Genomic DNA, 15,397 nt, shown 5'->3' on the forward strand with positions numbered 1-15,397 from the left:
TATCGCCGCTGATGGGGTATCTCCCTGTACATTCAGCAAACTTGTCGCAGTCTGGAAGTCACAGAGGTTCTGTGCCTGAAGAAAAGAACAAGGTCAGTTTACACTGGGCTTTGTCCAAAGCCTTGATTGCCTTTGAGTCCTCTCCTGGCCTTAATCTGATGACTGCACAGAAAAGATCTTCATTCTGGTACTCGGCCAATTCAGTGTTGACCCTTCCGAAGGGCAAGCGACACGTGCAGCTTGTTTGATTGTGGAAAAGAGCTACTAAAAATATGACTTAGTTTTTGGAAAGTGTCTGTTCTGTGTGACTCTTTTTCATGGACTGTTGACAGTGAGCCTCTGGGTATAATTGGAAATTAAAATAGGCGCTGCAAACCCAGTTTCTTTAGTAGCTCCAGTAGGAATCAGAAGACCATCTTGACTCTTTCTCCTGTGCTACTTCTAATAACCAGTCTGCTCCTAAGTTCTGTTTGGGGGGTTTGTGTTTTCTCCCTTTAGAGCATCTCATTATGTGAGGACATCTAGGTCCTACAGTTCTGCTTTACTCTAGTTCTTTGTGACCTGATTCTTAGTCACTGTGAGAGATTTCAACTGGCCTCCCCGCTTGGCCTTCCCATACCTTCTAACCATCTGATGGATAATCCAAAATCTTGACCTTTTAAAAAATATATATTTTTATTGATTTCAGAGGGGAAGGGAAAGGGTGAGAAAGATAGAAATATCAATGATGAGAGAGAATCATTGACTGGCTGAATCCTACCTGCCCCCTATTGGGGATGAGCCCACAACCCCAGCATGTCCACTGACCTGGAATCGAGCCATGACCTCCTGGTTTATACATCGACGCTCAACCACTGAGCCACGCTGGCGGGGCCAACATCCTGATTTTTATGAAAAATATTAACCTTTAAGAAACACTGCTGCCACCATGACATGTTTCTATTTAAGAAGCAGTATATTGAAATTTCTCTGGTAAATGTTTTAAATAGGTTTCACCTTCTGTTGATGAATTGATTATGCAATTTTAAAAATGAAGATTCTTGATAATGTCTTCATGCACAACACAAGCTTTTGCTAACTCCTTGTTTTTGGCTTGGCTGATCTCATGTATAGTAATGCTGGGAGAGAGGTTGCCAGCACTAGTAAGGTCCTAAGGTCCTATTGTAACAATAAGTTATAATGAGCACTGGCATTTGTAAGTAAAGGAGAAATTAGTAAAAGCTTCAGATTTTTAGTGGGGCTGATGATAACTTAAAAGGTTTGAAAGTCAACAGAAAATGATCAAGCACTTTTGGATAGCTGACTGCTTTGATCTCACATTCTTCTCACGCTGATTTGATTTTCCAATTACTACAATTTCCTCTCTCTCTCTCTCTTTTTTTTAAATGAGATACTGCCCTCATGCTTTACCTCCTTTTCTCAAAATGCTACCTAGCTCTTCTGTCTATTCTTTGCTCTAGTTTCTTGACATCAGGTTTAGTTTTAACTCCGAGAAGGAGCTGATAGCTGAACATTCATCATAGAAAGAAATGCATTTGGTTAAGGAAAACTTTGTTTTTGAATGTAGTGTTTGCTTCAGGCACTACGATCTTTCAGTGTGATTCTTTAGTCTCCAAATAAATAGCCGAGCCATTAAATGAAAGAGAAAAATACATACTTCAAAATAAATCTTAAATCATGACAAAGAAGTGCCATACCATGCCCAATGTTTAATAAACAGCCACTCTATTTTAGCCAATACATATATTGAGATAAATCCTTTACTTTAGTCCATTGCAGGTTTGTTTCCAGTCAAGGGCATACACCTCTGCTGCAGGCTGGATCCCTGGCCCGGTAGGGCGCGTGCAGGAGGCAACCAATTGATGTGTCTCTCTCACATCGATGTTTCTCTCTCTTTCTCCCTTCCTCTTCCTTCCACTCTCTCTAAAAAAAAATAAATAAATCAATGATAAAAATATCCGTGGGTGAGGATTAACAACAATAAAAAAAATCACTGACTTTATATTATAACATTCTATAATGTTTTAATGGCCATTTTATTATCTCATATCAATTTTGTTTCTGATGTGTTAATTGCTCTGGTTTATATTTTTATGCCAACTTGTTTTAAAAATTATTTTCAAAGAAATTACATATGTGAACTGCTTTCAATACATTTTTACTATCATGCCTGAGTTAAATAGGAATTGCTGGTGTCTTTTCCACTCAAAGGAAAGTATATCAATCATTTGAGTTTAAATAATGAAATATTTTTAAAAAAGCTTTTTTAGGAAATGCCATCAATTACCATGTTGTGATTATCACTGCATTAAGTCAATCTTTGTCTTTCTGCTTTTATTTATTTTTTTAATGATTTGGGCAGGGCAGGCATTATGCTGAGACAGAAGGCAGGGGGTGTAAAGCAGAAGTCACATTTCATGCATTTGTCTTTCAGATGGGACCCCTCTGAGCTGGTGGGTTGGAAGAACCAATGAGACACACACGTATTGGGGAGGTTCTTCGCCTGATCCTCAAAAATGTGCTTGTGGACTAGAGGGAAACTGCGTTGATTCTCAGTATTATTGCAACTGCGATGCTGACCGGAATGAATGGTGATTTCCTTTTGCAAAATAAAATTTATCTTTTTAAATGGATCACTTAAATATGTAGAGCTAGGTAGATACTGAACACATTAGTACAGTGAAGAAATTAGATGCAGGTATGTTTTGATGAAATATGTTATAATCACTCTGAGTGCTAAATGTTAAGATCAATGTCCTTTTATTTCAATTTTTTTATAATGGGCTGTTCAGTCATGTACGTTTTTATTTTTGTAATACAATGAAAGAGGCATCTGTTTCATGTTTCCTCTTCATTCTTAGTCAGTTATCATTCTCTTTGAAATTAAGTGTAATTAAGCATTCTATTATTCTCAAAATATATTTACAGCCAGTAATTACTAAAGCACATTTCCTCAATAATTGCCTCTAAAACCTTTAAAAATGTAAACTTAGAAATTCCTACAATTATAAACATGTAGATTTCTTATTTTTTTTAAAAAGACAAACCACCAAAGAACTAATATTCTGTTGTTTATCATATTTTGAAAGAGGAAATCTGTAACATTTGAGGGATTTGAAAATTGAATTTAAAATAATAACTAGAATAAAAGTCTTAAATATGTGTTTTCCTTTGAAAACTTAAAAATACATGTATTCTATTTTTTACTAGAGTTGGATTGATTTTATTTATGAAGTGAAAATATTTTTTAATTTCCATATTCACGGTTCAACATTCCATATGTATGTTATGCTACTGTGCACCTGGATCTGCACATAATAATTATTTTAAAAAATATTAATAGTCAATCTGGCTATAAATATGATTGCTTTGGTTACAGAATGTACATTAATTCCAGTAATCAGTTCATTGTCAATTGAGCTCACATTTTGAATCGTATGCTGTTTCATTGACTTATTTGGCAAACATCAAGACTATGTTGTATCAAAAGACAGATTGTTTTGGGATACCCTAGAAGGAAGCATCTATATGGTGTCATGATTATACTTTTACTATTACTTGTTTGGTGTAAAGTATATTGTCTTTTACTCAAAGTCTGGTTTTTAAAATTTTGTACTCTCTTATTCCTTACTGCCTTCATAAAAACACCTGCACAGTAATATTGTATTTTAAAATGTGAATAAAATGTTCATATCAATGCTTAACAGAAGAAAAAAAACTAACATAATCACCAATAACTCTCTAATACCTCCATAACATATTCTTCATCAAAAATAATTTTCAGCCATAAGATTTTGAAACTTTTTATATTAAATTCTGCTATGGTTATGTAGTTTGCATAGAAATAACTTTCCCCAGAGAACATTTATAATCCCAGAAAAGCTATTTATAAAAACAACTACTTGAAGTAAGTGGAAAACAACCAAATGTAGGTAGAAACTGCTAGGGTTAGGAGCCTTTGAGCCTTGGAAGGCTGGAACTCAAGTGGTTGAGATTATGTTTATATGCCTTTTCTTTGAGGGAACTAATCAGACCACATGATATGTGGTAGCTAGAACTCAAAGAGAATAACTAGATTTTATTGGGGGTGGGGGGGGGGGTGGTTAAGAGGTATCAGAGCACAGTTTGGGCTGCCAGAATGTCTGGATGTTGAGGGAGAATGGGAATCCCAGATAGGAGAAAACCTGGGGGCATCGACCATGTAAGCTTTCCTCGGCTGAGCCCTGAGCTGCACAGGCACAGAGGAGATTTCTAGAAACCAAGCAGAGAGGATCCAGCTGGAAATCTGAGCAAGCTACAGAGGTTTCAGTAGCGACTACCAGAGGAGACTCAGGATGTGGAGTTTAAGCCTCACTGGCTGAGATGAGTTTTACAAGCCACTCAGCTTTCCATAGAAATGACAGAAGGTCTATGTCTTTACAGCAAAGATTATAATCAAAAACTAAGCAAAACTGACATACTGGTAGGCCTACCCTAATGAAGTGTAAAACCAAGCGTACACAAATTATTGTGGTAAGTTGTGATTTAACTGCCTGTGAAAACGAAAATGAATCTTCAGAACAATAATAGAACCCACAGTCTGTATCACCTCCAATGTCCAGAGCAATATAATAATTATTGCATATTCAAAAAAAGAGTCAACTCTGATTGAAAGTCTAGAAAATAGAAGCACTTATTAGGAACAGACCCTGGGGCACATGCTTGATTAGCAGGCAAAAACTTTAAAACAATTATTATAAACTTGCCCCCAAACTTAGATAAACATAATCACAGGTGAACAGAGGGGAAGCTAAGCAGATAAGTGAGAACTACATTAAAGGAGCAAATGGAAATTTTAGAATAGGAATGTACATCTGATATGAAAAATTCACTGGATGGACTTCAGGAGATCACAGAAGAAAACCTCAACGAACCTGAAGACAGATCAATAAACGTTACCAAATCTGAAGAACACAGGAGCAACAACAAAAAGAGTGAACAAACTTAATAAAACCTTTGTGACTTTTGGAAAAGCATCAGTGATTTAATGAGCAAGAAAATGGAGTCCCGGAAGGATAGGAAATAAAAAGAGGCAAAGATATATTTGATGAAACAATGGCTGAAAATTTCTCAATCTTGTTTAATAAATGTCTGTGGTAGCAAGCCTCCAAGATGGCCCCGAGATGATCCGCACTGCCCATTATTCACATCACGGTGTAATTTCCTCTCCTTGAGGGTCGCCTGGACCTGTGACTGGCTTCTGATGAATAGAATGTGGTAAAGGTGATGAGACAGCTCTCCTGAGATTAGATTACAAAAGACTGACTTCTGACTTGCTTGTGCCTCTCTGCCTCTCTCTCTGACTCTTCGGGCTTCCTTGTTCTGATAAGGCAAGCTGCCCTTTGTGGTCTGTCCTGAGGAGAGGCGCATGTGGCAGAGGATCGAGAGTGGCCTTCAGCCAACAGCCAGTGAATAACAGGCCAACACCTGACCAAGAACACTGCCAACACCCGCTTCAGTGAGCCTGGAGGCTGATCCCCGCCCAGCCAAGCACTGAGATGACTGGGGTCCTCACTAACACTTTGGAGCCTTGGGAGAGACCCTGAGCCAAAGGTTCCCTTGAAGCTTTGCCCAGAGTCCTGACCAGGATGGAGATTATAAATGGTGCTGTTTTAAGTCACACAGTTTTTGGGTGATTCGTTACGTTACAAAAGATAACTAATACATCTTCAATGTACTCATTCCAGAAACTCAGAGAATATCAAGCAGGATGAAAACAGAGAAAAATGCACCTTGAGTTATTGTGCAAATGGCTAAAATCTAAGGCTAAAGATAAATGTTTTGAAAGTAGCCAGGTTGTGTGGATCTGGTGGGACACCTTCCATACAGGGAACAAGGATACCAATGGAGGCTGACCTCTCATCTGAAGACAGGTCAGAAGTTCACGGAATGAGATCTTTCATGCGTTGAAAGAAAAAGCAAGGTCAACCTAGAATTCTGTTGTAAGCAAAATGTATTTCAAAATGAAGATAAAAGAAGTTCTTTTCAAATTAAATGCTGAGGGAATTTTTGCCAACAGAGCTGCACCATAAGAAATGCTAACAGATATTCTTCAGAGAAATAATAACAGAAAACTCAGAACTTCAGGAAGGAATAAAGAATCTAGAAATTGTGAATATGTTAGTAAATGTAAATTTTTCCCTTAATAAAAAAATAAACTTTACTGTTGAATTATAAAGTTTAAAACATCTGTTGTTACATATATTACAGCAGCAGCACAAAGAACAGGGGGGAGTGTTAAAGAAATTACCCTGTAGGAAGCTAACATTTTATATTAAATAATACAATGTAAAATCTAAGTAGATTGTAATAAATTAAGGTTGCATTTTGTAATTAATAAAGCAAATATTAAAATACAAGACATATAGCTAAAAAGGGAATAAAGAACATAAATACAAAATTATGGTGTAAACCAAGAGGAGGCAGGAAAGAGGGGAGAGAAACACAAGACCTCATAAGGGGGGGGGGGGGAAGAAAAAAATATCAAAATGGTAGATCTAAAAATGCTGTATCAGTCATTATACTAAATGCGAATGGGTTAAAACCATTCTATTTTAAGGTAGAAAATGGCCAACTGAATTTAAAAATCACCAGCTCTATTATGTCTGCAAGAGAAATTAAAATGTTGCCATATTTTTATATGCTCAGATGAGCAATTTGATCCTTACTCTTGTGTGTGCAAATTTAGCTCAGAACATCTTGGCTTTGAAATGTAATAAGGCCTATTGTTTATTTGATAATTATGTTAATCAGAGTAATTTTAAGAATTTTGTTGTTACTGTTTTTTAGGACCAATGACACTGGAGTCCTTTCCTACAAAGAACATCTGCCAGTGACTAAGATAGTGATCACAGACACAGGCCGGCCGCATTCAGAAGCAGCTTACAAGCTGGGGCCGCTCCTCTGCCGGGGAGACAGTAAGTGGTGACCATGTGTTGGTAGCTTATCTGAGGAAAGTGATGTCACTTATGAGTCATGTTTCTATCATCATACAATTAATCAGATCTTATTGTGAAATTGCGTAAGTAATGTCTGAAACAGTTTTTTAGTCAGCATACCTCTACAGTGTGCAAAGCCCTGTCATAAATGCTAGAATGGCAAACCTTGTTAAGATCCAAGAGAAAGAAACCCCTGAGCTTCTGGATGATCGGTTCAGGAACACGTTCCAGCACTCCTCAGTTCCCACACGCTGTTTCCCATGTGGGAAGGCCTCAGTTCTTGCTGTTCAAAGTTGTTACCAATGTATGTCAGTTTCCTGTTGTTGGGCCTGGGGGAGGGGGATTAGAAATAGCGGCAAATGTCAGTATAATCCAACATATTTCCATTTTTAACTTCTTTTTTTTCAGTGTGTGTGTGTGTGTGTGTGTGTGTGTGTGTGTGTGTTTATGGAACTCACTGGGACCTGCTGGTGAATATATCCAATGTATTAACACACTAAACCAGAAAGTTAAGATTCAAATATAGTTGCACAGAAAATATATATTTTCATCAGGGAATCAAATAAGCATGTGTATCCATTTATAAGCTTTCTGAAATCAGTTAGACCTATAGAGACTGAATCATTAAATATTTAAGCTTTTAGTTTTTCCAAAACTTAAAATGGAAATAGAAGAAATATTTATTTACTCTAAAAGCATACAGTAAAATAAAATTTTATTCTAGGCCTCAAGAGAAGAAGAGATGATATGACAATTCAGTGGATTTACGGGGATACCTAGCCAAAGTTGCTTAGTTAAAAAGCAAAGATGATACTGGGCCATAAAAATTTATATATACATTGTAAAAAAACTGTCTGCCATTATACCTATCATCGCTAATCTTTATCAGCTCAACTTCCTGTTCTGCCAGTAGGCCTTACACAATCACATGAAGATGACACAGGATATTTCATGGAGAGAAAAATTACATGCAAAGAGATGAGGTTGTAAACTCAGATGCATCCAGGGCAGGGCAACAACTTTGTGACTATAGAGCAAGTGTTTTATATATCGCATGCACTTTTCACTGCAGGCTCTGAGCCTAACCTTTCAGTAGCTCAGGTTGGCTTCCTCCATCCCCTTATTTTCATTCGCCTCAATCCCTGGGGAACTCGTCTGCTTTGATTGAGGTCACTACCAGCTCAAGCCCTTAGGATTTCTTTCTCAAAAGCTTCCTGCCATGAACGGAGGCACACAGCACCTATTTACTTAGAGCAGTGATTCTCCACCCAAGGTGACTCCTCCCTCCCCCACCCCTAGTGGACATTTGGCAATATCAGGACACATTTTGGGCTGTCACAGTTGTGTGTGTGTGTGTGTGTGTGTGTGTGTGTGTGTGTATGTGTGGTTGAATGCTCCTGTCACCTAGAGGAAGAGGCCAGAAATGCTGCTAAATACCTTCCGTGCACAGGACAGCACTCTAAGTAATCTGTTTAAATGTCAGTAGTGCTGAGTATTAACTGTTTGTGACCATATAGGGAGAGGGTACCGACATTAGGAGTAAGAATTTACAGCTAGTTGAAATACTTAGCGACCTGCTAATTAATCTCTGACTTATTAATAAAACAGTAGTTGAGAGCTTTCCTTGGCCTTCTTGTCTTCTGCATCTGTTTAGAGTTGAGGCTCAGCCTCTCAAGAGAGTGTGTCTCCTACATCTGTTTAGGGTTGAGGTTTAGCCTCACACGAGGGTGTAGACCTGTTTGTGTATGAAGGGCTTTTTTACATTTTCTCAGTAAGAGAAGCAATGGCTGAAGAAAAAAGGATGCCCCCTTTTCTCTCTATGGAAAATCTGCCCCCCTGTAGATGAAATGCTGTAGGCACATTTTTATTCTTTTAGTTGAGACAGACTGTGTAGATATCGGGGGCTTGTAGATACAGGATCATGCACTGTGGGCTTTATAAATGGAAGAAAGGCATGTGGTCATTATCTGGAAGGCATTAGGCCTGGAACATTTAAGGCTTAGAAATAGCTTTCATGAAGACCAATTATATATCTAAAGACCAACAAAATAACCTGTGGTGTAAGACAAGGAAAAATGATGAGGGCTTGAACTAAGCAATGGTTGGATGGGGCCTACAGAAGGGGCTCAATGAGAGAGGTGCATTCAGTGTGATTTAGATGGAAGTTGACACAGAAATCCAGCTTTCTGATCTCAATAAAGCTTCTAGTGCCTTCCATAGAGACAATAAAGATGCTAGTGCACCTCACTGAGACAAGGAAGTTTTAGATTTAAAACGAAAAATGGAAAGATGACAATAAAAATATTTTGGTTTTATCACACAGACTAAAGATGTTGAAAATTTTACATCAAGCCTGTTTTTCTGGGAAAGAAGAGAACCCTTGAGAAAGCAGGACAAATAAACAAAAATGAGTATGAGACTTACTGGCTCCAGACACGAGCTTTCCCCTAATTAATCAATATTGTCTTTTTCCAAGTCCTTCTTTTCATCTCTAGAAAAAATGTAGGTGATTCTGAAATTCAGTATCACTTCTGCTATTATTGTTCGATGTCAGAAGTCATTGATAACATCATTAGAAATGTTTTACCTAAAATGCAACAGCTATGAATGATAAAGCTGCCTTTAAAGTAGTGCTGCAGACATAAAACTTAGTCACGAATTAATGTATTTATGAATATGGAAATAATTATAAATAATTTAATTTATAAATATGTATATTATAAGTAGGAGGACCCTCTTTTGTACTCTCCTTTCTACTCACTCTCCCTGGAGCAGTGGGGGCATCTTCATCTTTGAGGTACCCAGTCCCCCAACTTCTGTAGGCCTAAAAATTACCTGAGAGCATGCCCACTGTGGTTGGAGTATCTTCAGGACTCACCCCACACGCTAAGGAGGAAGAGTAGAAGTCCAGTACTGGCTCAGGGTTAAATGTTTCTGAGCACCCATCAGGAAGATATCTACTAGGATTATCCCCTAGTTCTGCTGATCTCACAGCACAAAGAACACTCAGGATCCACTGACAGCCTCTGGCTTCACTTCCTGTTGACTCGTTTTCCTTCATCTGAGAAACCTCCCAGTCCTCTTGCTGAAAACTGTCCCTCAGATTCAAGCCCTTTCTCCATGAACCTTCTACTGGTCTCTAGAATACTTGGTCCTACACCTTCAAGGAGTGTTGAACATATTATAAGCACGTATTTCTCAGGCTGGCTTTTCAGTATTTTCGAGCCTCTCGAGAACAGGTCCACTCTTCACTTATCAGTGTGTTCCTGGTACCTAGTACATTACCTGTTACATGAAAGGTAATCAATAAAGAGCAGTTTATGAAAGAAGGAGAATGATCTGTCACACACAGCTCAGGAAACCTGTAGCTTGTGAATTGTTCCTGAGAGACAGGAATAAGTTTTTGATTGTATAAGCAATTAAATGATATGCAGAGATATACGTTTAATGAAAGGAGTGGGTTATATTGAAAGGCTTTCCGGATTAAAAACTCACATGGAATTTGAGCACCTCGTTCCAGCTGAGCCATTTCTCAGCAATGCACTTGGGCTTGTGGCATGAAAGTGCTTTCAAATAAGCATATGATTTTAGTTCATATTAATACTTTTTGCTTTTCACTTTTTAAATAATACAGTGTCTTTATAAAATGGAAACACCCTTTTCTTGGAGAAAAAAAATATTTTCTGACCTATTTTGCTCTGTTTTGTTTTCTGTTCTTTAGAAAAGACTTGTGTTACTAACAATTTATATTTAAGAAATTCCACACGTGTGAGGAAACAAAGGTTCTTCCTAACATTTTCAAAAGATGTTCATTATTTTGAGGCTAAGAATCCTAATAATTCTCAGCACTACAATAATATCATTTCTTGACAAATATATATATATTTATATATATATACCTTTATTCATTGTTTTAAATATTAAACATTAATGTTTTAATTGACATATAATCATTATAAAATGTTACGATATACAGAAATCTCAAAGAAAAGAGTTTAATAATCACCAAGAGTCACAAAACTCAGAGATACTGATTAACACTAGTGAGGATCATTCCTGACATTGCTAGATGTCTCTAGGGCAGGGTTCCCCAACCTTGGCATTGGACTGGATAATTCCTTGTTACGGTTGGGGCTGTCCTGGGCACTGTAGGGCACTTAGCGGTATTCCTGGCCTCTCCCCACTGGCTGCCAGTAGCACTGCTCTCCCAGTTGTGACAACCAGATATATCTTCTGACGTTTCCAAATGTCTCCTGGGATGCGGAATTGCTCCAGGCTGAGAACCACTGCCCTAGACAGAAAAATAGAAAAAGAGATTTATAAATAAATTTATGAAACTTTATTAATTGAAATTGAGGAAGAAGAAACTGAAATGAAGCTAAAATTATTGCTTTATATTATGTATACATCTGAAAAATATATATTCAAATTGATGATCCCTCACAACTCCAACCGAAGGACTTGTATGCATGCATATAAGTATAACCAATGGATCCAAGACATTGAGGGGATGGGGAAGGCTGGGGGAGATCAAGGGGGGGGGGGATGGAGACATATGTACTACTATTTGTAATACTTTAAACAATAAAAAATTATGAAAATTTTAAAAGGCTATAGAGTCACCAGGTTTTATAGTAAACTAATTTTTAAAATTTAGACAGTATTAATGTATTCTGAAAACTGGGAAAATTAGCACTCATTTGTCCTATCCTTTCTTTTTTTCCTCCACCATCTAATTTTTGCTAGTTTTGCTATTATTTGTATGGTTGTTTATTTTTTTAGTGCTAACCACTAGTCCTGTCATCAGAACTTTTCTATTCTTGACTGATTCATTTCTTCTTGGGTTGCATTGTCAGGTAGTTGATATTTTCAGTTTTTTTCCTCCCAGAAAGACTCATGAGTGTTGTATTTCCTGAGATGGCACATGTTTGAGAATGTTGTTGCCTCAGAACTCTAAACCAGACTTGGCTGGTTTAACTTTCTATTGTTTTTTTGGCAACAGCTTCATGGAGATATAATTCACATGCTTTACAATTCACCTGTTTAAAGAACACAATCTAAAGTACATAATCTAATCAGATTTTAGTATATTTAATTATTTTAGCATATTATATAGCATTGTGCAACCATCACCACAGTCAATTTTAGAATACTTTCATTATCCTCTAAAACACTTGGATCCATTTAGCAGACATTCCCCTTTTCCCTTTTCCCTCCACCCCAACCTTAGTAAATCATGGATCTATTTTTTATCTGCAGATTTGCCTATTCTGAACATTTCCTTTAGAAGAAAACACAGAATACGTGATCTTTGTGACTGGCTTCTTTTACTTAGTATGGTATTGCCAAAGTTTGTCCATGCTGTAGCATATACCAATACTTCATTATTTTTCATGACCAAATAATAATCCATTTTGTTTATCCATTCATCCATTAATAGATATTTGGATTATTCCACTTTGAGGTTATTATGAATAATGTTGATAACATCTATGTATAAACTTTTTCTGAACATGTTTTTGCTTCTCTAGGAGTGGAATTTCTGCATTATGAGGTAACAGGACATTTAATCTTTTTAGAAACTGTTGTAATGATTTTGGACCATGCTTTGTGACTTAGCCTAGTTTGCACCTACTATCTCTGCACTGAGGGATGCGATCATCTTGTCTCCACAGCTTTTCTAGATAACTTTCTTTGGTTGACTATGTTTCATTATGAAGCAGGGTTTTACTTTTCACCCAGAGGACTTGTATGTGTTTTATTCTCAGAGTTCTGACCTGAGGATGTCTGCCTGTTGCCTTAACACTTAACAAAATGTTAGACTGGATATATCTTCTTTCTCTCAGATCTGTGGACTGTGTGTCTTTATCTTCTGGTATAGAATGTTGCTGTGGAAAGTTTTGGTCCAAACTGATTTTTCTACCTTGTGGGTGACTTGCTTTTTCTAACTGAATAAATAATAATTACCCTTAAAGGTCAGTAACTTAACGGATGCATATCAGTGTTGGGCATTGGTATTAATTTTTTCTTATATTGGACGTGATGTTCTAAGATGTATACATACATTTATATGTTGTTGCAAGCATGATCTACATTTCTGATCTTAGCTCATTAATTGGGACAAGGTCATATTTTTATTTCTTTGGCATTTGAACTTTTCAACCTGTTTATTAAATATATTTCTTCTCAATTAATTCATTGTATTGAAATTTTATGTCTAATCAGGCATCCCCAAAACTTACATAATTAGAAAAGATTTTTCTGTTTTCTGTTCTAAGAATTTCTTGTCATTGAAATTACTTTCTTCATTTTATCTGCATTGACTCGTTCAGCTGTCTGAGAAATCACAGCTCCCAGAATGCATTAAATAATCAAAGATGCATGTAGGCAATAAATAACTTTGCAGAAGTTATATTCTTAGACTAGAAAAAGATATTGACTAGTGATTTGTTTAATTTCTCTTCCGTTTGACAGAGTTCTGTTCCATTTGGCAGACTACATAAAAACCATTAAAAAGAGTGCAGATCAATTCCACTTTAGCAAATAATCATATAATGTAATTTTGTAAGCTCTACTGTGTCTGATAATCCTCCAACATTAAGAAAGTCTTTTCATTTTTATAATTTATTTTCTTTCCTTGGGTTTCCTTTAATTTTCCTAATGTTTATCCACTTTTTTATTTTCTCCTCCTCATATTCTTTTCCCCTCTTTTCTATCTCCCTTTTTCCTACTTATTTACCAAGAAATCTAAGTGTACTTATTGAGATATATATAATACAACCAAACTGGGAGCAATTACTCTAAGCTTTCTGATTGCTATTTGGACAAAAGACACCTTACCATTTCATTTAAAGAATATTTATTAAGCCCTTGCATTGTAACATTTCACTGTGCCTTCCTGAGAGAGAGAGAGAGAGAGAGAGAGAGAGAGAGAGAGAGAGAGAGAGAAAGAGAGAAGAGAGAGGGAGAGATGAACAAATAGACAAAAGTACCTGCATTCTTGGAGCTTGAGTTCTCTTGGAGGGATAAACAACAAAGAAGTAAGTAAAATAGATTTTATGATAGATGCTAGGAAGTGTTGTCAATACAGTATAGTTTAGTTTAGGCAGGAGCAGGGTTAGATTGGCAATTTGAAATAGGATGGTCATTAAGTGCTCACTAAGAAGGTGGCATTTGAATAAAAGTCCGAGGGAAATAAGGGAGCAAGGCTGTGTATACCTGTGAAAGAGTGCTGTGGACAGGGGAAAGCCAGCGTAATTACTCGGAAATGGGATTGTAACCGGTGTGCTCAAGGAACAGCAAAATGGTCAATATGTTTAGAGTCCAGAGAACAAGGAGGATGGTAGAAGGAGCCAGAGAGGAAACTGGTGCTGCCATCATGGAGGATTGTTCTGAAAATTCTTTATCTTTCAACCTGAATGGCATTGGAAAACAGTAGAGCTTGAGAGGAAGGATGGTGAGATGTGGCTTATGCTTTAATGAAATCGACCAGGGTAAGGTTGAACAAAGAGACCATTTCTAAGACCGTATCACCAACCCAGCTAATAGACCTGGTTGCTTGGCCGTGGGCACAGTGATCGTAGCAGTAACGTTTGCTGCTGGATTGATGTGGATTGCCAAAGGAAGAGTCAAGAATGACACCGCGGTGTTCAGTCGAACTATCAGAGGCATAGAATTGGCACTAACTGAGATAGAGAAGATTGCTGCTGGGGTCCAGGAGTTGCAGAGAAATGTGGTACATCCACACCATGGAATGCTACTCTGCAATAAAAAGGAATGAGCTACCGGGGCGAATCTTCAGAGAGTAATTTTGAGTGGGAAAAATAAAAGTCAATCTCAAAAGGCTACATAGGGTATGCTTTTATTTGTGAAACATTCTTAAATGAGGAGAGCTGATTAGTGGTTGAAGAGAGGGGAAGAGCAGGAGGAAAGAGGGTATGGCTATAAAAGGGAAATACTTGAGGTGCTACAAGTGTTCTTTTTAGAACATATATTTTTATTGATTTCAGAGAGGAAGGGAGAGGGAGAGAGAGAAACATCAATGATGAGAGAGAATCATTGATTGGCTGCCCCCTGCACGCCCCCTACTGGGGATCGAGCCTGCCAACTGGGCATATGCCCTGACCAGGAATCTAACAGTGGCTTCCTGGTTCATAGGCGGACACTCAACCGTTGAGCCATGCTGGCTGGGCCATGTGTTTTTTCATCTTAACAGAATCAATACCAATATCCTGGTTGTGATACTGTACTGTAGTTTTGCAAGATATTACCATTGGGGAAAACTAGCTAAAGGGAACACACAATCTTTGCTAATTCTTATATCTTCATGGAAATCTACAATTAACTAAAATTAAACATTTTTATTAAAGAAATCCATATTTCCAGCTTTTAAAAATGACTCTTCAGCATGCAGGTAGAGC

General features: G+C 37.3%; 1 protein-coding gene across 1 annotated transcript in view; it reads left to right on the plus strand.

Annotated features, from left to right (window-relative positions):
• The window catches only part of CNTNAP4 (contactin associated protein family member 4), a 242,690-nt gene that overhangs the window by 187,006 nt on the left and 40,287 nt on the right, over nucleotides 1-15,397 (plus strand). The window contains exons 14-15 of the mRNA XM_081107966.1: nucleotides 2,435-2,591; nucleotides 6,829-6,956. Of these exons, the coding sequence (XP_080964092.1) occupies nucleotides 2,435-2,591; nucleotides 6,829-6,956 (285 nt within the window). The remainder of the gene's footprint in view (nucleotides 1-2,434; nucleotides 2,592-6,828; nucleotides 6,957-15,397) is intronic.

This window comes from Myotis nattereri (genome assembly GCF_964212035.1).
Source record: "Myotis nattereri genome assembly, chromosome: 15".
Classification (NCBI taxonomy): domain Eukaryota; kingdom Metazoa; phylum Chordata; class Mammalia; order Chiroptera; family Vespertilionidae; genus Myotis; species Myotis nattereri.